The sequence below is a fragment of the Ictalurus punctatus genome, chromosome 16 (assembly GCF_001660625.3).
Source record: "Ictalurus punctatus breed USDA103 chromosome 16, Coco_2.0, whole genome shotgun sequence".
NCBI lineage: Eukaryota > Metazoa > Chordata > Actinopteri > Siluriformes > Ictaluridae > Ictalurus > Ictalurus punctatus.
Window position 1 is genome coordinate 8795911 of NC_030431.2, and position 26130 is coordinate 8822040.

At 39.7% G+C, this 26130-nt stretch overlaps 1 protein-coding gene across 7 annotated transcripts; it reads left to right on the forward strand.

The window, feature by feature from the left end:
* The first annotated feature begins 337 nt into the window (after positions 1-337).
* Positions 338-25926, forward strand: cetn3 (centrin 3). 7 transcript variants are annotated; one of them, XM_017461916.3, is made up of 6 exons: positions 427-697; positions 1020-1152; positions 3260-3374; positions 15015-15131; positions 17329-17520; positions 21011-21454. In XM_017461916.3, the coding sequence occupies exons 1-6, from the start codon at positions 672-674 to the stop codon at positions 21121-21123; spliced, it is 696 nt and encodes a 231-aa protein (XP_017317405.1). In that variant the 5' UTR covers positions 427-671; the 3' UTR covers positions 21124-21454. The 7 variants fall into 7 exon arrangements, with proteins under 7 accessions (XP_047009608.1, XP_047009607.1, XP_017317405.1 ...); XM_017461917.3 differs by lacking the exon at positions 21011-21454 and adding an exon at positions 25416-25926 and having other exon boundaries at positions 529-697; XM_017461920.3 differs by lacking the exons at positions 15015-15131; positions 21011-21454 and adding an exon at positions 25416-25926 and having other exon boundaries at positions 549-697.
* Positions 25927-26130: the final 204 nt, after the last annotated feature.

A 26130-nucleotide genomic window follows, 5' to 3' on the forward strand; every position in this document is an offset into this window, starting at 1 on the left:
AACTCGGCATGTTCGACGTGCAAAACAGAGCACGTTAAGCGCATAAAAGCTGCTTTAATCGCACTTATACAGTTACAGTCCTGAGTGGCAAGTGGCACTGTTCTACTATAGTGAACTTCAAATATGCCTACAATATTTTTGAATTAAATTATAGTAAAGCAACAACAGGGGACAATAGCGTCTAGCTTGGCATCAAGCTAGCCTGGGTACAATACCGAGGAACTTAGCACAAGCTTGCCTGCTACCGTTTGTGATAACTCAAATGTTGGTGATTGACCTCAAAACAGCAATCAGTATGATCGCTGTTATCGTTTTAACCAACTACCGTGTCTGTATATCAACCGAACTAAAATCAATACAACTATAAACCACAGTTCAAAATGTATAGAAGGAGCACTTTACACACGGTCATGTTGATTTGACGTCCCTCCGTAAATAAGGAAGGAACTGGTAGTTGAGGAGACTACCCCAAGTTGGCGAGTTGAAAATTCGACTTGAAGGGGGGCCCTTTCGGTGGCTTTGACCGGTTGTAAGCGGGGAATTACAAGTTGCAACTTCGCCTCGAACGCAGCAATATAACTACACGAAGATATCTTTTACTGAAAATACCCGGACGTAATTCTGGCTAAGCTTGTCTATGTTTTGGTTTATTATTTTTGGATTCGCTTCAAATGGTCAAAATGAGTCTGTCGTTAAGGTAATATTGGTTTCCTAGATGGCTAAGACGCGGTCGCTGTAGCTTGTCATTCATTAATTTAGCTAGATATGAAACTGTTAGATGGAAGTAGCCATTCTTCTTGGTAGCTTTGGCGTCAGTTCGTCGTCAAGATAGATTTCTGTTGTAAATTTAAGCGCTATTGCTGTGGTTATAATCAAATGTTTTAAGTAACTAGCTAGGCTGAAATAGTCTAACATAGATGCTTATGAGGCATTACCATGTCAAACAACGTATCTAATAAACTTTAATCTGAAACATCGCTTAATGAAAAATTAATATTTAGTTTTCTCGTTGATTTTAGGCCTGATCTATCTGCTGAAAGGAATAAAAAAAAGAGGAGAGAACTAACCGATGAACAGAAGGATGAGATTAAAGAAGCATTCGAATTATTTGACACCGATAAGGATAAAGAAATAGACTATCATGAACTAAAGGTAATCATTTCAAGCTCACTAATAGCTAATTTCTCTAATTTCAAGCTCAAGTGTTGATTAAAAACAATGAAATAGATTGAACATTATTAATGAACTGTTTAATTTGTGAACATTGAGGGGGAAAACAGTATTGTGTGTGTCTGGGTGAAAATTTTTGAGTTTTTGGGTTACAATTTATTTTGTGTGTTTATGTGTGTTTTGTGCATTTAATGGGAAAGTGTCGTCCTGTCACTCAGTACGTTTACATGGACGACGATAATCCGATATTAACCCAATAAGAAACTACCATGTAAACAGCGTTTATTGATTACCTTAATCCGACTAAAGTCATACTCGAAGTAAACACAAATTGAATTAAGACATGTGGCGTATTCCTATTTTAGTCGCATTATCAACATGTATTACAGACATGTAAACACCTTAATCACACTATTAACGTCGTGTGGGAGTTTTCACCAAATTTTCCGACAGGACACGTACACACACGGCAGTGCTCAACCGTTTGGCGGCAAACACGAGAACACGGCTGCTGAAACCGCATACTTACCTGCTATATAGTATGCGAAATACATGTATTTCAGCTAATATATAGTAGATAAATATGCGGTTTCAATCGCAGCTCATGGCCTCAAGCAGTCGTCTATTTGCACGTATAGCTTGACAAATAATTAACTGCACTTGAAGCTTTTGTAAAATTAAAAATATAACACCCAAAACTGTATACGGTACCATAACAAAGACGAACTATATGTTGATCCGTGAAATTCTGGAGGGGACAGCTTGGCGTGGGGACGTAATGACGTGTGCCGTTGATCATCTATGTTCTATAACATGTAAAATAAGAACATGAATGGAATATTCTAAACGCAACTCATGTAAACACCTTAATATTGTTTTATTCAGAATAAGGTCAATAATTAGATCATTGCTGTCCATGTAAATGTATTCAGTGTTAGTTTTGTTTTTGTTATAACCTGTAATAATCGATTAATATATTATTAAAAAAAGATATATTTAATAATGTTAAATTATGCTTACATTATAAAAGGTCATCCCTCTCCTCCCCTGCACCATAATCTTTATGTTGTTTATCCATTTTCCAGTCTTTAGCACTATTTGGACAGGACTATTTTTCCAGGGGGATGTAAGAGAAATTCATGTTTCACAGACGTGCTTCGCGATTTTAATCCCGTCCGATTAAATTTGATCTTCTGCAACGCCCATGTACAAAACAGAAGCTCCCACCACTGTAATAAACACAGATATGTTAGTCCCGTCCGTATCAGTACATGGAGCCACAGATGTTGGGTGATAAGAATTGTAACTCAAACTACTTTTAGAAAACTAGTTCCCGTCCTAATAGTGCTTTAGTTGTACTGTGACAAGACAGTGTCAATCAATGCACTGGGGAAAATAGTGACCATAAATGTAAAAAAAAAAAAAAAAAACAAGCCCAAAAACCAATAACCTGTGAATTTTTTTCAGGCAATTTCTGAAAAAAGAAGCCCAGAATCACGTATTATAAGCAGACTTCGCAACTCCGCTCGGTATTGCCAAGCTTTATAATGATATGAGTGTAGGTCATTGTCTTTTACAGCCAGGTCCATAAGTATTTGGACAGCGACACAATTTTCATAATTTTGCCTCTGTACACCATCACAATGGACCTGACTGTCTGTGTTTCCAAAATTTGATTGCTTTTGTAATTAAATAATTAAATGGATATCGAACGATTTCTGCTCTGTAGGCATTGTTTGTGGTGTCTCTGTGTACAGTATGTCTTGTGTTTTGTTTCCTCAGAAATATTTTGAAATATGATGTTGCACTTCATGCTCCTGAGAGAACTTGTCTGTCAGTTCTTATTCTGTGCTTGTTTCCTTTTGACATAGATTAAATAAGATAATTTGTTTTATTTTCTACACTCCTTTCCATAATTTTGTAAAACAATCCTTGCAGAGCTTATAATAAATTAAGCAAATATTTTAGAACAACATTTTTCAGTGAGGGTGTATAGTTGTGTGGTAATTTGGTAAAAATCCTACCTGATCTCTCACTCGCTCTCTCTCGCTCACTGGTTGACTTGATGTGTTTGGCATTGTTTGTCTAGGTGGCCATGAGAGCTCTTGGTTTTGAGGTGAAGAAAGTTGACGTTATGACAATCGTAAAAGACTTCGACCGAGGAGGCACTGGAAAAATAACTTATGAAATTTTCAAAGAAGTTGGTAGGTAACTCTACTGAACATGAAATATTGAAAATATTTCTAGCATTTCAGTCAAATAATATTACTGGGTGATGTCACACAGATTTCTTTCTTTCTTTTTTTCCATTAAAAAAATTAAAATGCATAATTCATGTAGTACCACTGACATACAATCATGTGCAAAAATAAGTACACCCCATGGAAATTGTTGGCTTTTTTTGACATATTTGGACAAGCAAACATTTGATCCTCTTTGAAACAGTGCCTATTAATAAAGTTGATACACTCAAATGATACGTAAAATCAACATTTTATAATAATTTTCACAATTTCAATGAACAAAAATTGCCAGTGATTAGAATCTGTTTAGAGAGTGCAGGTAGAACCTGTCTTTGCTATTGAGGTGTGTGGTGTCATCATGCCAAGATCTAAAGAGTTCTATAAGGCCTTCAGAAAAAAACGTTGTGGATGCCTGTGATTTAAATAGCTCTCCAAATTATTTGAAATCCAACATCAAATAACATCAAAAGCTCAGATTTCAACACAAATGGCTCAGATTTCAAACTAGTGCCAATTTGTCCAGGACGGGTTCCTGTAAAATTCAGCACAAGAGCAGACCATCTGATGCAAAAAGAAGCCTTCAAGAACCCCACAATTTCATCACAGGCTCTGCTAGTAAGTCTTGCAACTGTTGGTGTCAAAGTGAATGCTTCTACAATCAGAAAGAGGTTGTACAAATTTGACCTGCATGGGAGGTGTGTCAGGAAAAAGCCTTTGCTGTCTAAAAAGAACATTAGGGCAAGAGTACAGTTTGCCAATGAGCATATAGGCAAAGACCAAGCCTTTTGGAATAATGCACTCTGGACAGACGAATCAAAGATAGAGTTGCTTGGCAACATTAACAGCAGACACAGTTTGGTGGTGACCAAAGACAGCTTTTCAGAAGAAGCATCTCATACCAACTGTGAAGCACGGTGGTGTATATGTTATGGTTTGGGGTTGCTTCGTTGCCACAGGGACTGGACAGCTTGCATTCATTGATTCAATAAGGAAAGGGGGGAGGAAAGAAAAAAAAAAAGTGGGGGGGAAGAAAAAAAAGGGGGGGGGGACCCACAACAACAACACACCACACCACCCTCCCCCACCCCACCATCAATTATCTTCTCTCCATTCCCAAACAATGGAGGCAGAACCCTACAACACTGGAACATCCGATACTTGTGAACCGCACCTATTCTTGTTGTGTGAAGTCACTCCCGAGCAAAAAAAACAAAACACAGTCATTATGTATCCCAGGCAACCTGTAGATTTACATGGAAACTAATATAGTTGTCCACACCCGCGTAGTTTTACAGTCCCATTACAGGTATTAATAAATCGGTTAACTGTTATGTAGACAGATTAAGATGGAGGAAACCATTCATTAAACTATCGTTGTGCTTTTTGGGGACAGTTGAATTGTAGCGTCTCATCACCGAGGTCTATCCGAAGGCGAGCAGGGTGTCTGAGAGAAGACCGCACATTTCTCTCACGCAAGCTGTTTCTCACCGCAGCGAAGGCCGCTCTCCTCTTAGCGACGCTAGGGCTGAAGTCAGGAAAGATGAAGACCTTACGGCCCTGATGGAAAAGTTGATTCCAATTCCCGCGTCGAACAACTTTTTCTCTGTCGTGAAAGTAGTGAAACCGCATAATCATCACTCTGGACCTCTGATTCTCTCGCTGTTCCTCTGAGGGTACGGGGCCAATGCGGTGCGCTCTATCCAGCAATGGAGCAGTCGGAAAGATTTCTGATCCGAGCACATCCTGGAAAAATTTACACATAAATGTTACCGGATCGCTCCCTTCTTCTCGTTCTGGAATACCGATGACCGATTGGAGCGCCGCGAGCGGGACTCTAAATCCTCAACTTTCTCAGTGAGTTGTTTGTTAGCCGAAGTTAGCTTCAGCATCGTCTGTTCCACTGCTACAATGCGGTCACTGTAATCGTTCAGGTGCTGGTCAAGACCTTGTAACACTAACAAGTCACATGACACCGGGCATTAATGGCTGTGTATTGAGTTATTTTGAGGGGACAGCAAATTTACACTGTTACACAAGCTGTACACTCACTGCTTTACATTGTAGCAAAGTGTCATTTCTTCAGTGTTGTCACATGAAAAGATAAAATCAAATATTTACAAAAATGTGAGGGGTGTACTCACTTTTGTGAAATACTGTGTGCATATATATATATATATATATATATATATATATATATATATATATATATATATATATATATATAGGGATGCACCGAATGTTCGGCAACCGAAATGATTAATTAACCGAATAAGTGAAAAGGCCGAATGAATTTGACCGAACAATGACGTGTTTGATGACGCGAAGAAATAGCCTAGCAACCAGAGTGAGACGTGCGAATGTCACGACCTCGATGAGGGGGCGCGTGCATGCACGAGCTACGTGCACGAACTACGTGCTCTTTGGATGTTTACTGTGGACACGTGCGTTTGTTTTGTTTCTGTTCCGGAGCATGTTTCTGTCACGTCGCAAGACGTAAGGGAGTAGAGTACGGAAGCAGGTAAAGACATATTTATTTAAGGGCAGGCAGACAAATAAAAATCGTAATCCAAAAAACATAGTCAAGACAGGCAAAGGGTCGGGCGATCTTCAAACAGGCATAAATGGGGCAAAGCAGGAATCAAAGTCGCGGTCACAGAAAACAGGGTCAAAACACAAAACAAGAAACATGAACTAGTACTATGGACTGGGAGCAGAAAAAACAGCGGGGACTAAATGAACTAATCTATTGTTTAAACTAACTAAATCTATCAAGGAACATAACCTTAACAACGTATGTAACTATACTATACTATAAACAGCGGGGACTAAATGAACTAATCTATTGTTTAAGCTAACTAAATCTATCAAGGAACATAACATTAACAACGTATCTAACTATACTATATCTACTATAATACTCCGCGAGCGGTATATATCCCGAATATAATCAGCCGTATATAACCGAATATAACCATTTTTTGCACTCTTGTCAATGCACTTTTTAGTACACATTTTTGCTGTAGGCTACAAAGTGTTACATTCTTTCCGCAGTCAGTTATAGGCCTAACATAGGCTATTCAGGCGGGGCTCAAAGATGACCACATAAAAATATTTTTATTTTACTAATTTATTTATTTAAAGTTATATTGTGCCTTGTTGGTAGCCTATGCCTGCTGGAATGGAAAAAAAAATGTTCAGTGTTAAATAAATATTTTGAAATTGTTGTTTTGTAATTGATTTTTTCTTTGAAAAGCAAGACAAAATAGTAAAAAGCACATTTTGAGTATTTAATTTATGCAATGGTGAAAAAAATGGCAAAATAAATGGAAAAAACATGTTTGATATTCAGCCTTCGGCTTTCGGCCCAGTTTTTCATTATATTCGGCTTCGGCCAAGAATTTTCATTTCGGTGCATCTATATATATATATATATATATATATATATATATATATATATATATATATATATATATATATATACAGTATCTCACAAAAGTGAGTACACCCCTCACATCTTTGTAAATATTTGATTATATCTTTTAATGTGACAACACTAAAGAAATGACACTTTGCTACAATATAAAGAAGTGAGTGCACACCTTGTGTAACAGTGTAAATTTGCAGAGAGCACGTGCACTCAACTTCCATGGTCGACCATGGCAAGGCCTGTTCTGAGTGGAACCTGTCCGGTTAAACCGCTGTATGGTCTTGGCCACCATGCTGCAGCTCAGTATCAGGGTCCTTGGCAATCTTCTTATAGCCTAGGCCATCTTTATGTAGAGCAACAATTCTTTTTTTCAGATCCTCAGAGAGTTCTTTGCCATGAGGTGCCATGTTGAACTTCCAGTGACCAGTATGAGGGAGTGTGAGAGCGATGACACCAAATTTAACACAACTGCTCCCCATTCACACCTGAGACCTTGTAACACTAACAAGTCACATGACACCGAGGAGGGGAAATGGCTAATTGGGCCCAATTTGGACATTTTCACTTAGTGGTGTACTCACTTTTGTTGCCAGCAGTTTAGACGTTAATGACTGTGTGTTGAGTTATTTTGAGGGGACAGCAAATTTACACTGTTACACAAGCTGTACACTCACTACTTTACATTGTAGCAAAGTGTCATTTCTTCAGTGTTGTCACATGAAAAGATATGATCAAATATTTAAAAAATATGTGAGGGATGTACTGACTTTTGTGAGATACTGTGTGTGTGTGTGTGTGTGTGTGTGTGTGTGTGTGTGTGTGTGTATATATATATATATATATATATATATATATATACACACACACACATTTATATTTTACAGGTGCATCTCAGAAAATTTAAATATCATGGAAAAGTTCTTTTTTTCCATAATTTAATTCAAAAAGTACAACTTTAATATATTGTAGATTCATTACACTTAAAATTAAATATTTCAGGTCTTTTTTTAAATCTTGATGATTATGGCTTACAGCTCATGGAAATAAAAAATCCAGTATCTCAAAATATTAGAATAAAGAATTTATAATACAGAAATGTATTATAAATTATAAGAATTATAATATATATCTATGTAATCTCAGAGTTTCCGTTTGCCAGTAAATACCGTTTTTTGACCTTTTAAAAATTCAAAATAACCCATAAAATCAAAAACGGTCAGAGACAATGTCTGGTATAAATTTTAACACGAAGCAGACATACATGCTATAATTAACAGTTTAATAAGTTCTAACATTTCACTTCTCTTTTCCCGGTTAAATAATGAAAAAAGTATTGTTTTATTCATAAAGCAAGATCAAATATTTGTACCAGACATTTGTAAAATTAATGTGAAAAAAGAAAAAAATGCCTCCCTAAGTACTTTTCCACAAACTTGAGAAAACAAAGTGTTAGGTTGTGCCTGTTAGGTTAGGTTCTTGAATCAAGCACAAGCAGGCAGGTGCCACCAACTCTGTAAAACTGAGACTGCTTGCTACCATCTAGTGGTAGCAGCTTTTCTTAGGCACAGTTGTGTGTTAATCGGGAGATATTTGTGTGTGGATTGTGCAAGGCAAACCGCGGAAAGAAAGTCTCAAAATCCAAATGAACCAAAAAGTATTGACTCAGAAAAGACATTTATGAATGCACGCGTGTCACCTGATCCAAAAATGCACATCGTACTTATTGCATGCACAAATTATGATACATTAATACAAAATAGAACATTTGTATTCACAAATATGCCTCTATTTGTACAAATCGCTGCACTTTCATTTAATTCTGAATTTCTCAGACACAATTATAAGGCTTTTGTGTGTGGATAGTATAATGCATTTGCAACATTTATCAAGTTCATAGATAGTTGTTCATGCATTAATTAATAATTTTGAGACTAATTTCATCCCATAAACATTATACAAGGTACGTTCGCAATTGCACACCTAAATAAGGTATCTGTCTGCACAAATTTTTTTCTCAAATGTTTCTCTTGCAACGTGTACTCTGATTTGCTCACATTATTCAACTCATTTAACCACACACACATGCGCACACGTCTTTGTGCTGAATGTTTCTCTCTCCCGATCACTTTCTCCTTATGGGAGGCACTGAAAGCGCACACAGACACACAAGTAAACTTGGGCTAATCAAGCACAGGTCATAATCACTCGTTACTTGCTGGTTCAACCCGCCTCTCCATCCACAGCTGATGCTCGACCACGCCGTCACTGCCACAATCACATATATACTATGCACAGTCCAAAACGTTACAGTGCAAAATAAACCCCGAAATGAGATGACCAGATTTTTTCCAGTTTTTTGATAAACTTTATCATTCCCGGATGATTGATTATATACATACATGCATACATACATATATACACAGCTCCAGAATTTTTTTTTCTATAATCAGCATCTACATGTATGGCAGCCATTCCATTCCAGTGTCTGTTGAATTCCAACACAGGCACACCTCATTCTACTGAATGAGGAACTGATTAGGTGATCACCTGAACCAAATCTTATTTAACGAGGAAAAGTATAAAAACCTCTGCTGTGGTCATCACTATCCTTTTGCTATAGGACCAGCTTATGGAGGTTATGGCAAGATGGCAGCGCGCAGTAGCGCAGTGGCTTCCTGAGCTTCCAGGTCAGCTCTTAGTGTTTCGCTGTTTTTATTTTCAGCTATAGTGAAGGATAGCAAGGGTACATGGGCAGGGAGGTTTGTGCGATACAGCCCACTTGAAATCTGCGAAATTAACAGCGGATAGGAAGCAAAACTACCACAGAACCTGAAATCAGAGTTGGGCAGGATGAAACTTCTGAGGACAGTGGCATGGCATTGCACCATACGCCGGCTCAGAGGCAGGAGAAAGCGGTGCGCTTGGAAGAAGTATAGGGGCAAGCGAGCCAGCCTGCAGGCTAAGCTAAAGGCTAACAACTACAGACTGGTGGTTCCAGTACTAGTTGTAGCACTAGACTCACTATACCACCTGGTGAGCAGCCACCTAGTGTAACCACAGAAGATGTTAGGAGGGTCTTGCAGAGAGTCATGCTACAGAAAGTTGCAGGCATAGATAACATGCCAGGCAGGGTCCTGAAAGACTGTGCATATCAGCTATCAGAGGACTGACATTTTTAACATCTCACTTTTTAAAGCAGTTGTACCATCATGCTTCAAATCTGCCACCATCATCCCTGTGCCTAAGAACACTACAGTGTCATGCATGAATGACTTTCGCCTGGTAGCACTCACCCCGATAGTGATGAAGTGCTTTGAGCGGTTGGTCATTACTCAAATCAGTGAGAAAATTGATGCCAGCATGGACCCCAATCAGTATGCATACAGAAAGAACAGGTCCACTGCAGATGCTGTCTCATCGGTTGTACATCTGGCCCTCACCCACCCTAAGAGCAAAGACACTTATGCGAGATTGCTCTTTCTGGATTCCAGTTCTGCTTTTAATACAATCATTCCACAGACACTGATACATAAACTGGAGACTCTTGGACTAAGCTTCACTGTGCAACTGGGTACTGGACTTTTTAACCAATAGAAGACCGTCTGTAAAGATCCATAATCTTATTTCCTCCCCCATTGTTCTCAACACCGGCTTGCTGAGGGGTTGTGATCTGAGCCCGCTGCTGTATACTCTACTGACATATGATCGCTCTACCAGACATCCGAGTAACCATATTGTGAAGTTTACAGATGATACTGTTGTGGTGGGACTCATTTCACAGAATAATGAATCAGCTTACAGATTAGAGGTGGAACAACTGATAACCTGGTGCAGGGACAATCATTTTTGCATCAGTGTGAAAAAAAACTAAGAAAAAGTGAGGGAAAGAAGGGTTCAATTCTGTTTTTTCTGGCAGAGGGATACAGTGAGCTTCTATACTTAAACTTTAAAAGACGGTGGTTCATAAGAACAAGTTCAAGCCACAGACATTGGGGACAACAAAGCTACAGACCGACAGAGGGCGAAAACGACTCTCCACTGACTGGGATGACAGCGAACTCTTTCAAATGTCACTCAACAACTGTAGGATGACATCAAGTGACCTACAAAAGAATGGCAAATGGCAGCTGGGGTGAATTGCATGGTTAGGATGGTTTAAAACAAGCTGAAGTCATGCAAAGCTAGAAAAAGAAACCTTCATCAATGAAAAACAAAGAAGAGCCAGACTGAGGTTTGCAAGAGACCTTAAGGATTGGAATGTAGAAGACTAAAGTAAGGTCATCTTCTCTGATGAATCCAATTTTCAGCTTTGCCCTATACTTGGTTGTCTAATGGTTAGATGGCGTCCTAGAGACTCTCACCCACTGTGACATTTGGTGGATGGTGGAGTGATTATCTGGGGGTGCTTCACCAAGGCTGGAATCAGGCAGATTTGTCTTTGTGAAAGACGCATGAATCAAGCCAACGTACAAGGTTGTCCTGGAAGAAAACAAAAGCTTCCTTCTGCTCTGACAATATGCATTCCCCAACTCTGAGGATTGGTTTTTCCAGCAGGACAATGCTCCATGCCACACAGCCAAGTCAATCAAGGTGTGGATGGAGGACCACCAGATCAAGACCCTGTCATGGCCAGCCCAATCTCCAGATCTGAACCCCATTGAACACCACTGGAACGTGGTCAAGAGGAAGCTGGATGGTTGCAAGCTATCAAAGCCGAGCTGCTTGAATTTTTGTGCCAGGAGTGGCATAAAGTCACCAAACATCAATGTGAAAGACTGGTGGAGACCATGCCAAGATGCATGAAAGCTGTGATTTGAAAATCAGGGTTATTCCACCAAATATTGACTTCTGAACTCTTCCTAAGTTAAAACATTAGTATAGTGTTGTTTAAAAATTAATATGAACTTATTTTCTTTGCACTATTCAAGGTCTGACAACACTGCATCTTTTTTGTTATTTTGACCAGTTGTCATTTTCTGCAAATAAATGCTCTAAATGTCAATATTTTTATTTGTTGTCAGTAGTTTGTAGAATAAAACAAAAATGTTCATTTTACCTAAACACATACCTATAAAAACCAGAGAAACTGATAATTTTGCAGTGGTCTCTTTTTCCGGAGCTATATGTACACAACCAGTCAAAAGTTTAGACGCACTCATTCTTTATTTCTTGTGTTTTTCCAAATTTTATAATAATAATAAAGTCATCAAAACTCTGGAATAACACAAATGGTACTGTGTGAATTATGTTGTGATAAAAAAAAAAAAAATCCAAAATAAATCAAAAATAATTTAGTATTTATGCATCTTCAAAGTAGACACCCTTTTTGCATAGAATTTCCAGAAATGTATTCTTGGAAATGCCTCAACCAATTTCATGATGAATCACACTGAGATGCTTTTTAAACAGTATTAAAGGAGTTCCCACCTATGCTGAACACTTATTGGTTGCTTTTTAGAATATTTCTCTCCAAGTCATCCATTGTAAAGAAAATAAATAAATAAATAAATAAATATAAAGGAAATACAATGTTACTTTCCTTTGGAAAGAAATGTATATGTTGGCACAATTATATTTTTGTCTACAACACCAATTTCAAACATTTAATCATACACCTTCAGATCAAAAGATTTTTAAGATCATGAGAAACAGTTGTTTGTCTCCACTTAGTGGATCATTGATGACATCAACTGTAAGATGCAATTGTGACAAAGTCTGTAAGAATGAGCACAGCCTTAAAATTCATCAGACCAGAATGAAATGCTTGGAGCTGAGGATGTGGCCAGATTTTTGAAGCAATAGCTAGTGGCGATGCGGATAAACGGCTTCAGACGATGACCACCATTATTGTGAGCTATGCAGCAGAGAGGTTTGGGGTTGAAGAGGGCAACACCAACAAAACTACACTACAAACCAAAGGGCAGATAAGATCCACCAACTGCAGCAACAGCTTCAGAGTCTGGCTAGACAGTTTAAGGTAGCAGCTGAGGAGGAGAAACTACCACTGGCTGAGCTCCGTAACATCATTAGGAAAAAAGCTCATGACTCTGCGCAGAGCAGAATGGCACAGTAGACAGAGGAGAGATAGAGCTAGGAAGCGGAGTGCATTTATCACGGATCCATTTAGTCTCATAAAGCAACTGTTAGGGCAGAACAGTAGTAGCCGTCTTGCCTGCTCCAAGGAAGAGGTAGACACTTCCTGCACTTTCTGAGTGACCCTGATAGAGAGCAAGAGCTAGGACCTCTCAGAACCCATTTGAATATAGCTCCTCCAATGGTGGAATTTAACACCAGAGAGCCCACCTGGAAGGAAGTGCAGGAGGTTGTTGATGCAGCCTGAGCTAGCTCCACACCAGGACCCAGTGGGGTATCCTATAAAGTGTACAAGCGCTGGCCAGAGATTCTCAGAATCCTTTGGAAAATTCTGTGAGTGCTTTGGTGCAAGGGCACGGTAGCAAATCAGTGGAGACAGGTGGAGGGTGTCTGGATACCCAAAGAAGAGAACCAAGCTGAAATAGTTTAGATCTATCTCGCTTCTCAGCATGGAGGAGAAGATATTCCTCAGTTTTCTATGAAGAAGGATGACAGACTACCTCCTGAAGAATAACTATATTGACACCACAGAAAGTGGTATTCCTGGAGTTTCAGGGTGCCTAGAACACGTGAGTTGTCACGCAGCTGATCAGGGAGGTGCATGAAGGGAAGGGAGACTTAGTTGTGCTTTGGCTTGACCTTGCCAGTGCATACGGTTCAATACCCCAGAAACTGGTTTTGCTTGTTATTATGCTGGAAGGGCAATTATTTCTTCATTTTCAGTTATCTAACAGTCCTGCAGGTTTTGTGCCTAAATAGAACTATGGTATACTGGGTTTATCTTAAGTCCCAGCTGAAGAGAAGCAGCCACATAGCATGATGCTGCCATCACCATACTTCAGCATGGCTGTTCTTTGGGTAATAAGCTTCTTGTTTCTGCTATGAACATATCTTTTAGAAATAGGATCAGAAAGTTCTACCTGGGTCTCGTTAGACCATAACGCATTTTATTGCATGAATTGGGGTGATTGTATGCAAAATTTAGGTCTAGTTTTTTCACACTACCCTGCAGCCTATATATTTGAAGAATAAAAGAGGTTGTCACAAGCAGGGATTGACAAGTGCTCCTTTAATGTTGCTGTAGGTCCCTTGGCAGCCTCCCTGATATATTTTTGTCTTGTTGTTTCTTAAAAATGGGGAGACATACTGTTCTTGGTAATGTCACTTTGGTGCCCCATTTTCTACACTTGCTTGGCCTTTACCATGTACATCTAATGTTTGGAAATTCTTTTTTTACTGATTGATACCTGGTCTTGGGATTAATCAGAATCACTTGATTGATGACAGGTGTATGATTATAACACTTTGAGCGCATATTCATTATATAATTTTCACTCCTATATACAGCAAAATATTAAACATAAAGGACAGCTGTCAACCGCGGAGGGTGAAGGCTAAGACTATTATCCAATTATCGCATTGGCAATCAAGTTGGACGATTACATGAAAAAGTGGTCTGACATCAGAGCAGAGCAACAAAACACCTTTCTCTGATGCATCTTAGCTTCCCTTGTTTGTGCTTGCCAAACTTTATTATTGAGGCTACTTCACTATGCAAGAATGTTCACTGCTGTTCACCACAGAACACATACATGGGTCGTTTATATAATTTTCTAATGAGCTTAGTTACATCTAATAACTCATTAGCTTATTAGCTAGTCCTGACTTCAGTTTTGCAGGCATCCCTGACCTGTTAATGTATAATTATATAAAAAATCAACTGACTAAATGCTAATGCTTGTAAAAGCTTCTAGAATTTTTCTGCTATATTGTGTACATGGCATGCATTATGTGTTTGGCACAAGCCAAGTTCTTTGTAACAGTCAGAGGTAAGTAAAGCCTTCAGGACAGAGGACTTTGCAATTTAATAGAAACACTTACTTTTCCAGCTTTTTGCTTCTCCCAACTTTTTTGAGACGTATTGCGGCCATCAAATTCAAAATTACGTTATTATTTTTTTTATTAAAATGGTACATTTACTCAGTTTAAACATTTGATATGTTTTCTATGTTCTCTTGTGAATAACATATATGGGTTTATGAGATTTGCAAATCATCGCATTCTGTTTACATTTTATACAGTGTTCCAACTTTTTTGGAATTGGGGCTGTACAACAAAACTAGTTAACACTGCTATGATGGGGGTTTCTAATACAGCTGCTGAGGGAGTGATGGAAACATCGTTTTCTCTTCTGACCTGTAAGCCATCTCTCTATTTTTTCCCTCTCTTGGACAGTCATGGAAAGGAAATACTGGATTGTTTTTCTTTCATTGTTTGAGCAAATGGTAATACAAAAAGGATATTTGCTACAGTCTCCCATATACATACCTCTGTTAGGGATGAAACGGTTACCGGTTTCACAATAAAATTCCCTGATGGTTAGTATTACCTTGTCACATTTAATTATCATTAATTAAATCATTACCAGCATGAGTCTGACGCTTATCCGAAGTGTGGTCATATTTTGGATTTTATAAAAATGCTGAGGGAAACTTAATAGAAGATGGTAATCCCCTGTCTGCACAGCTTGCCAGATTTCATCTTTGAATTAGCAGCAATTTGGGGGCAATTGCTTGATTGGTAGGTTCATTAAAGGGACGTACAGAAGAGGGGGCTCTGGGGCCTTGAGCCCCTGCCTTTTTTCTAAATTATTTAAAAGTGCCCTTCTCAACACTAATTAATGAACAATTATATTATGTTAAAAGTATTAATTCAAATTGACATGAGAGCGTGCACAAAACAGTAGCGAATTAATCACAACAAAGTCCTATTTATTTGTCCGACTCGAGTCAATGCACTTGCTTCAACAGCCAGAGAGGTATGCTGAAACCACTAGTTCTTCTGCTAACCTTTTCATAATATTAGCAGCATTTTATATGCTTAACGCCAGTAGTTTTCAAATTGATTGAGAGGGAATGTGTTGGTAAGTACTTGCTACTCAAGTTCGTTAAAGTTCCATACACGCAAGTATCCTTGTTATATTATATGTATGTTATATAGTCAGTAAAGGCACAATGCCAAACAGACAGAGACAGCAGAAAATTAAAGAAAAACTGAAGAAGGAGGCATTGAAAGGACATCTTAAAACTTTTAGAATAAAAAGCCAGTTCAGCAAGCAGTGCTGCAGTTTTCTGGAAATCAAAGTGTTGCTGCCAAATGTAAATTTAATTGTGAAATTAATAGTTTTACTTACTTTATGGTAAGTGACATACAGTGGGTGTGTCACTAAATTTGTGGATGGTAATACATTTCTTAATGTTTAAATTTTCTTTTAGAGATTCTTTGGATTCATCTCTCCAATAAACGTTGCCATTTTGTTGTAATTATTTCTATAAATGTAAAAATAAAATACCATTAGGTTATATTAGAAGTGTAATTCATTATTGTAGTAGCATAGCTAAAGTAGTAAAATTAGCTCTTTGGTGATTATAGATTTTTTTATTCTTTTTTTTTTTTACATTTGAGCCCCTGCCCCTGAAGAACTCTGCAGGTTCATTATTATTCTTAATGAAAAACACAACAACAGTAAAACAGCACAATGACAAACTCGCTTATATTAAACCAAACATTCCGCCATCGTCTTGTTAGTCAGCTTGCCTCACTCTTCCTGTAGTTCAGTTCTCCTCACTCTCGTCATGTGCTAAATGAAATCTGACTGCTGCTTACTGCTCACTTATGTAGCACTAAAGCTATATTTTATCCAAAGCATTTTACACTGTGTCTCATTCACACACACACACCAATGGTAACAGAGCTGCCATGCAAGGCAGTAACTTACCATCGGGAGCAACTTGGGGTTCAGTGTCTTGCCCAAGGACACTTCGGTATGTGGAGTCATATAGGCCGGGAATCAACTCGCCGACCCTACGATTAGTGGACAACCTGCTCTACCGCCTGAGCCACAGCCTCCCAGATACCCTGCAGAGCTGCCCAGATACCCTGTTTAAGTCTAAGTGAAGTGATGTAGTGCATTCTACATTATGCTATATAAACTGATCGATAATGAAATTAGTTGCCAGCTGTTTTCATTATTGAATTTTGTTGATTTTTTTCAGTTATTTGTTAGATTTTGTGCAGCAACAGCCTTAAAAAGAAGACAGCTTTTAATGTCACATTTACAAGGACAGTACAGTAAAACTCTTTTCTTTGCATATCCTATCTTGTTAGGATGCTGATTAGAAACGTGTTGGTTTTTTTGCCCTCCTTCTGGAGACATGTAGTTTGAGCAGCAGCTCAACAATGAAACATATCAGCCACGTGGAGCCATTTTACAGTTTCTATGAGTGATATTAGACTGATTATCTTGTGATTATCTGCACTGACATCTGGACTAGGCATTCTTACTAAACCAAGAACTGTCAGGGATAATTTGGATGTGTATATTTTCTCTTTTAGTGACTGACAGGATATTGGATCGGGACCCAAAAGAAGAAGTTATGAAGGCATTTAAGCTATTTGATGATGATGACTCTGGGAAGATCAGCCTGAAGAACCTGCGGCGTGTGGCCAGAGAGCTAGGCGAAGACATTAGTGATGAAGAGCTGAGGGCTATGATTGATGAGTTTGACACTGATGGAGATGGAGAGAGTAAGTATATTAGATGTTGAAGCAAACTGTACAGTGAGGGAAAAAAGTATTTGATCCCCTGCTGATTTTGTACGTTTGCCCACTGACAAAGAAATGATCAGTCTATAATTTTAATGGTAGTTGTATTTGAACAGTGAGAGACAGAATAACAACAAAAAAATCCAGAAAAACGCATGTCAAAAATTTTATAAATTAATTTGCATTTTAATGATGGAAAAAAGTATTTGACCCCCTCTCAATCAGAAAGATTTCTGGCTCCCAGGTGTCTTTTATACAGGTAACGAGCTGAGATTAGGAGCACACTCTTAAAGGGAGTGCTCCTAATATCAGTTTGTTACCTGTATAAAAAACACCTGTCCACAGAAACAATCAATCAATCAGATTCCAAACTCTCCACCATGGCCAAGACCAAAGAGCTCTCCAAGGATGTCAGGACAAGATTGTAGACCTACACAAGTCTGGAATGGGCTACAAGACCATTGCCAAGCAGCTTGGTGAGAAGGTGACAACAGTTGGTGCGATTATTCGCAAATGGAAGAAGCACAAAAGAACTGTCAATCTCCCTCGGCCTGGGGCTCCATGCAAGATCTCACCTCGTGGAGTTGCATTGATCATGAGAACAGTGAGGAATCAGCCCAGAACTACACGGGAGGATCTTGTCAATGATCTCAAGGCAGCTGGGACCATAGTCACCAAGAAAACAATTGGTAACACACTACGCCGTGAAGGACTGAAATCCTGCAGCGCGCGCAAGGTCCGCTGCTCAAGAAAGCACATATACATGCCCGTCTGAAGTTTGCCAATGAACATCTGAATGATTCAGAGGACAACTGGGTGAAAGTGTTGAGGTCAGATGAGACCAAAATGGAGCTCTTTGGCATCAACTCAACTCACCGTGTTTGGAGGTGGAGGAATGCTGCCTATGACCCCTGGAACACCATCCCCACCGTCAAACATGGAGGTGGAAACATTATGCTTTGGGGGTGTTTCTCTGCTAAGGGGACAGGACAACTTCACCGCATCAAAGGGACGATGGACGGGGCCATGTACCGTCAAATCTTGGGTGAAAACCTCCTTCCCTCAGACAGGGCATTGAAAATGGGTCGTGGATGGGTATTCCAGCATGACAATGACCCAAAACACACGGCCAAGGCAACAAAGGAGTGGCTCAAGAAGAAGCACATTAAGGTCCTGGAGTGACCTAGGCAGTCTCCAGACCTAAATCCCATAGAAAATCTGTGGAGAGAGCTGAAGGTTCGAGTTGCCAAACATCAGCCTCGAAACCTTAATGATTTGGAGAAGATCTGCAAAGAGGAGTGGGACAAAATCCCTCCTGAGATGTGTGCAAACCTGGTGGCCAACTACAAGAAATGTCTGACCTCTGTGATTGCCAACAAGGGTTTTTAAACCAAGTACTAAGTCATGTTTTGCAGAGGGGTCAAATACTTATTTCCCTCATTAAAATGCAAATTAATTTATAAAATTTTTGACATACGTTTTTCTGGATTTTTTTGTTGTTATTCTGTCTCTCACTGTTCAAATACAACTACCATTAAAATTATAGACTGATCATTTCTTTGTCAGTGGGCAAACGTACAAAATCAGCAGGGGATCAAATACTTTTTTCCCTCACTGTATATCTTTTTTTTTGGGGTGGTGGGGGTATTGAGCTCTGTTTTCTCTAAGTTGTATCTTGGCAGGCTGGCTTTATAATATGTGTTACCTATTATTCACTGTCTAAAATTATTTGATTTATAAAAAAAAAAAAAGAATGTAACAACAACTCAGAATGTATCCAATGTCTTTCTTAGGGCACTTTTTCCCCTACCTTGTTTGGTATGGACCTACTGAACATTTCTTTTAGTTAGATTTGTTTTAATATGTGAGCACCTCACCCATACTCCAATTCATGCCAACCAACCAAACCCTCATCTTCCAAAAAGTAGAGGTGTCAGACCATGGTTCAATTTGTTACTGGCACAGTTTTATGATAGTCTGCAGCAAAATGACATTGGGTGCTTTTATCACTATGGTAAAGTCTCCTTAGCTTTTGATACTTGGCTTTTCAGTTAATAACTTGTGAGCATACTGTGGTAGCCAGTGCAATCTTTTCCGCAGTACTACAGATTTACAACAGTACCACCGCAGAGAATGATGCATACAAAATGATTTTCAATATACAACTCCCTACAGAACAAAATGCATGTACAGTGCCCTCCACTAATTTTGGCAACCTTGGTAAATATGAGCAAAGAATGGTATGAAAAATAGTCTTTATTGTTTAACCTTTTGGTCTTTTGTTAAAACAAATTCACAAATATACTCTGCTCTCATGGATATCAAACAATTGCAAACAAAACACAGGTTTATCAAAAAAAATCTTTGTTAAATATAGGTGTGCAACAATTATTGGCACCCCTATGCATTCATATGAGAAAAATATATTTGAAGTATATTCCCATTGATATTTTAAAAAAAAATTGGTACACCTGGGTGACTAGGAACAGGAAATTGTTCAATTGTCCATGACGTCCTGTTTCACAGGGGTATAAATATGATGTAACACATAGGCCAAATTCCCTTAGTCATTCATAACTATGGGTAAGACCAAAGAATATAGCTGCGAAGTGCGGAAAAAGGTTGTTGAACTTCACAAAATGAGAAGTGGCTATAAGACAATTGAAAATGCCCATTCCACCATCAGGGCAATAATTAAGAAGTTCCAGTCAACTGGAAATGTTATGAATATAAAGCTGCAAAAACTAATCGATAATAATCGATTATGAAAAACGTTGTCAATGAATCTCATTATCGATTAGTTGGTTTGCGTGGGGCACGGCGTGCATTTACTCACTACGTTCCATCTGTTCCGAAAACACGCATCGGACAGTAAATACTAAAGTTGTGTCCCAAATGACGTACTACACACTTATACTCAGTACTGTGTACTCTACCGTGTAGTGTATGAATTTTAGAAAGGTAATATCATTTCGTATAGAACACTAGTGTTTTTACTAACTGGAAGTTTAAGCCGCTTCCTAATCGACGGCGCATTACGTCATACACACGTAATGCAACGCCACTAGCTTTAGCAGACATGCAGAGTCACTGACAATGACTTTCTTCAGTTTACTGTTTGTCAACGTTAGCTTTTATTCCCAACATGACCTCAGTCACCATCAGACGGTGGCATAATTGTCAAGTGACTGAGGAAGAAAGTGTGCAACCGCCAAGTCCTCTAAGGCAGGGAAGCATTTTATATTTAGCACAGCAGAGATCAAACAGTGATGCACGAGCACAAACTTATGTTTATATCCAAAATACTCCACTGTGTGCAAGGGGCAGGGGAAACTGGTGCAAGTTGCTTAAAATGTTTAATTTAAGTTTATTGTAATTATATGTTGTATTTGCCTGCTTGCAATGTAACTTCTGTCGTTTATTATAACGGAAGTGATCTGTAAGTGTAATTATATCACGATCTCCCCTGCAGTCAGCGCTGCAGTGCGCGACATGCATGGAAAGCCTGAGGACGCACGTGCACGAGCGAGAGTGCGGGAGCGCTCAGCGAACACAAGCTCTTTGATTACGTATGGACTATGGTGACTTTGTTTCATATGGACACGTGCATTTGTTTCGTCTCCTCCCTGTTCAGGTATTTGGTTGATGTTCGAGGGTGTGGCTTTATTGTTTCCAGCTGTCTCCATTTAAGTTTGATTACATGAATTATTTAAACCCTCTTGTGGCTGTACACAGTATTATATACGGTTACTAGCTAACTACGTTGTGTATTTGTTAGCCACATTGATGCTAAGTGGTCGTGTTCTCGTGTCTTGTTTATGTTTCATGCCTTGTATCTAGTTTCATGTTTAAGACCGTGTATTTTGGCTCATGTTTATTGACCTTGTGTTTGAGTTAATAAAGACTTTAATCTGCACTTGCTTCCGTTCCCCAATCTCGTATCGTAATAGAATACTTCGCCTAAACCATGGAAGCAGCAGGAGAACAAGGAGAGCATCATGACAGTAAATATATGGATTACTGGCCACGTTTCTTATCAGTGCAGTTTCCCCAGAGGACTGCCACCGAACTCCTGCCAGAGAAGTATGGATTGGAGAGCTACTTTTTCCATTGAGTGTTCCTTTTCCACTGCCAGGTGTACTTCTGTAGCCTGCCATATCCCAAGCCTGACAAGAAACAGTGGCTTGGATGCTTAATGTCCCAGTTTTGCGGCCCGGCCCGTGACTGGGCGGAGCAGCTGGTACGTACAGGGTCCACCGCCCTCAAGTGACAGGGTCCACCGTTACTCGGTTTGCGGAACTTTTTCTGGAGGAGTTCACACAGCCAGGGCAGCTACACAGTCTGGATTTACTGGGGTGGAGAGGCTGACCCGCCATTCCACCTGCATTATGAGTGGGTGAACAGGGTAGAATCCGCAGCTCCAGAGTGTCAGTCAGAGGTCAACATGGCGACCTCAGAGCTTCAGCCAGTGGTCAAAGTGGCAACCTCAGTCCCAGAGTTTCATACTGAGACGCATAAGGAGGTCTCAGCTCCAGAGCTTCAGCCAGAGGTCAACGTGGCGACCTCAGAGCTCCAGCTTGAGACCCACGAGGTGGTCTCGCATGCTGAGCTCCAGCCAGAGGTCAACGTGGTGACCTCAGCCCCAGAGTTTCAGCCTGAGACCCATGAGGAGGTCTCAGCACCAGGGCTCCAGCCAGAGGTCAACGTGACGACCTCAGAGCTCCAGCCAGAGGTCAACGTGGTGACCTCAGCCCCAGAGTTTCAGCCTGAGACCCATGAGAGGGTCTCAGCTCTAGAACTCCAGTATAAGGTCAAGTTCCTGCTAGAGGTCAACGAGGTGACCTCCCAAGTCATGTTCCTGACCCAGGTCGAAGAGACGGCCAACCCAGGTCCTGCTCACGCCACGTTCCTGTCCATGTTCGATGCATTAACAACCAGGTTCTGCTCATGCCTGAAGCTGAGGTCATGAACAACCAAGCTCTGCTCACGCCCAAGTCTGCTGACACAACCAACCACGTTCTGCTCACACCTGAGTCTGTTAACACAGCCAACCAAGTTCAGCCTGCAGACTCGATGGAGGTCGACGCTCTGCCTTCCTGCTCGGCTGAGGATGCCGCTCTGCCTTCCTGCTCGGCTGCGGACGTCGCTCAGCCTACCTGTTCGGCTGAGGACGTCGCTCTGCCTACCTGCTTCGCTGAGGACGTCGCTCTGCCTCCATATTCTGCTGAAGATGTCGCTCCTCTTCTTTGCGGTGCGCCCTATGTCACTCCCCCTTCCTGCTCCACGGAGGGCATCGTTTCCCCCTCATGCTTCCTGGAGAGCATCGTTTCCTCCCTTTGGCCTCGCAGAGAACCTCGCTCCCCTCTCTAGCCTTGTGGAAATCTTGGAGCTTCCCTCGGGCCTTGCGGAGAACCTCGCTCCCCTCTCCTGTCCTGCTGAGGAAGTCTCACCGCTGTCCTGTCCTGCTGAGGAAGTTGTCCCGCTGTCCTGCCCCGCAGAGGACGTCACTCTGAGCTCCAGCCCCGCTGAGGATGCCGCACTGCTTTTCTGTTCCTCTGAGGACGACATCCTGCTTTTCTGTTCCGCTGAGGACGGTACCCTGATTTTCTGTTCTGCTGAGGATGTCGCTCTGCTTTTCTGTTCCGCTGAGGATGCCGCTCTGCTTTTCTGTTCCACTGAGGATGCCGCTCTGCTTTTCTTTTCCGCTGAGTACGTCACTCTGCTTTTCTGTTCTGCCAAGGACATCGCTCTGCTTACCTGTTCTGCTAAGGACGTGGCTTTGCTTTCTTGCTCCACCGAGGCCGCCGCTCAGTCTCCTGGTTCAGCTGGGGACGTTTTGCCCAGAGGGCCAGGACCGCCATTGGAGAGGAGTTCTGCGCGCGTGCACAAGCGAGAGTGCGTGAGCGCTCAGCAAGCACAAGCTCTTTGATTACGTATGGACTATGGTGGCTTTGTTTACTATGGACACGTGCATTTGTTTTGGCTTCTGTTTTGTCTCCTCCCTGTTCAGGTATTGGTTGATGTTCGAGGGTGTGTCTTTATTGTTTCCAGCTATCTGCGTTTAAGATTACGTGAGTTATTTAAAAACATCTTAAGACATCTTAAATCATCTTAAAACATCTTAGGGAGTTTTTCATTGCCACCGTCGCCACTCAGTGGCTTGCTCAGTTGGGATAAATTCGCACCTTTAATATCTGTATACCATGTTGATATTTCTGTAAAGCTGCTTTGAGACAATGTCTATTGTAAAAAGCGCTATACAAATAAAATTGAATTGAATTGAATTGAATTATTTAAGCCCTCGTGTAGCTGTGCACTTCACACAGTATCATATACAGTTACTAGCTAACTATGTTGTGTATGTGTTAGCCACCTTGATGCTAAGCGGTCCTGTTCTCGTGCCCTGTTTATGTTTCATGCCTTGTATCTACTTTCATGTTTAAGACTGCGTATCTCGGCTTATGTTTATTGACCTTAATCATGTTTATTGACTTTAATCTGCACTTGCTTCCGTTCCCAATCTCGTATCGTAACAAATTAGTAACAAGGCCACGTTGCTCCTCATGCGCGGTGTAGACACGGTGATACACAGTGTAGCACGAGTAAGATCTGTAATGTCTAATTAAAACACTGAACAAAAGTAAACAGAAGTAAAACAATATGTCTAAAGGCAGTGAGTAGCAAAAACCACACCGTGCAGTAAAAGTGAGTTTTTATTAATAATTTAGGACTGTAGTTGAATTCAGTGCATAAATGTACTGCATAAATACTATATATATATATATATATATATATATATATATATATATATATATATATATATATATATATATATATATAGATAGATAGATAGATAGATAGATAGATATTTGTGTGTGTGTGTGTGTATATATATATATATATATATATATATATATATATATATATATATATATATATATTAGTTTATATTATATATAAGTATGTATGCATTATTTTTTATGGATGCACAAAAAGCACTGAATTAAACTACAGTCCTAAATTAATAATATATATTCTGGTGCGTCTCTGTGTGTATTGGGTTCTTTTCAGTCTTATATAATTGGACAAACAGTTGTGTAATGTTTTAGTCTGAAGTTTATATTTGTAGGCATCTTCAGTTTGCCAGACACTACTGGAAGTTCAATGGGATCGGGTTCTATGGTCAGATGAAATGAAAATAGAGCAATAAACACCAGAGGTGGTTTTGGTGCACACAGAGAGGTAGCCATATGGAAAAGTACCTCATGCCCATGGTTAAATATGGTGGTGGCTCTTTAATGTTTCGGGACTGTTTTTCTGCCAGACGACCTGGACATTTTGTTAAGATACATGCCATCATGGACTCTATCAAATGTCAACAGATATAAAATGAAAACCTGAGTGCCTATGCTAGAAAGCTTAAAATGGGTTGTGGTTGGATCTTCCAGCAGGACAATGATCCAAAATATGTATCAAAATTAACACAAAAAATGGTTTACTGACTGCAAAATCAAGGTCCTGCCATGGCCATCCCAGTTCCCTGACTTGAAACCCATAGAAAACCTGTGGGTGAACTTAAAATGAGACTCAAGTACACAGAAAAATTAAGTTGAGATCACGAGAAAACAACTTTTTATGTCATGTCGAGATCACAAGAAAATTAAGTTGTGATCATGAGAAAACAACAAATAAAAATTATTCATAATGCATGGTCACTTAGGGCTTCAATAGGTTTGACTGTAAATTGACTAATATTTATAAAGTGTTATTAACTGGTAGTTTACAGCTATGACAAAATTATTCTTTCTTTCATAGTTTCTGAACTTTGTATCTTTAACATTGGACTGATTTTTCTTCCTTATGTTTTTTTCTTTCAGTTAGTCAAGAGGAGTTCCTCTCTATAATGACCGGAGACTCCTGAGCTTTACAGTGTGGCCAAATCTTACAAAATATACTATAGCATATTGACAGAAGCTTAAACATATAATCAGTAGTGTGTACATCATGTAAAGCCTTATGGGGGGACAGGGTATTCAATATAAATGCTTGATAGAGTAACTAAGGCTGGTGTCCAGATGAATTATTTTATTGGAAGGATAAATTACAGAGTAATGATCTTACAGATCTCCAGTATCCATCCATTTATATGGGTTACAGTTTTTCATGAGATTGCTGTAATTGTACATTGTAGGCATGTAGGAATTTTGAAAAAGGAGGTGGCAAGTGGCAGCCTGTCGCAGCAGGTCAGATGAGCAAATGTTTGCTTGTCCAAATATGTCTAAAAAATCCAACAATTTCCATGAGGTGTACTTATTTTTTCACATGACTGTATGAAATATTGGATCACGTTTCTTGATAAATAAATGATGGACTTGTGTGAAAATCTGATGATGTTTTTTGTCATATTTATGCAGATATATATCGAAAATTCTAAATGGTTAACAAATGTGTGTGTGTGTACACCTGGCCAAAAAACAGTCGTACATCTTAAAATTTTGTTGCACCACCTTCACTGTGGCATTGTTTTAGCAACCTACCTAACATTCATTTTTCCGACCACATTTCTTCCTCAAAGTTGACAGTTCACCGCTC

What these genes read in the sequence shown, in the direction of transcription:
- cetn3 (XM_047153651.2), top strand. Translation starts at nt 672, where the DNA reads ATGGTCAAAATGAGTCTGTCGTTAAG. An exon ending in AAAATGAGTCTGTCGTTAAG is followed by an intron (nt 698 to 1,019) that starts GTAATATTGGTT and finishes CGTTGATTTTAG; the next exon opens with GCCTGATCTATCTGCTGAAA. An exon ending in TAGACTATCATGAACTAAAG is followed by an intron (nt 1,153 to 3,259) that starts GTAATCATTTCA and finishes TTGTTTGTCTAG; the next exon opens with GTGGCCATGAGAGCTCTTGG.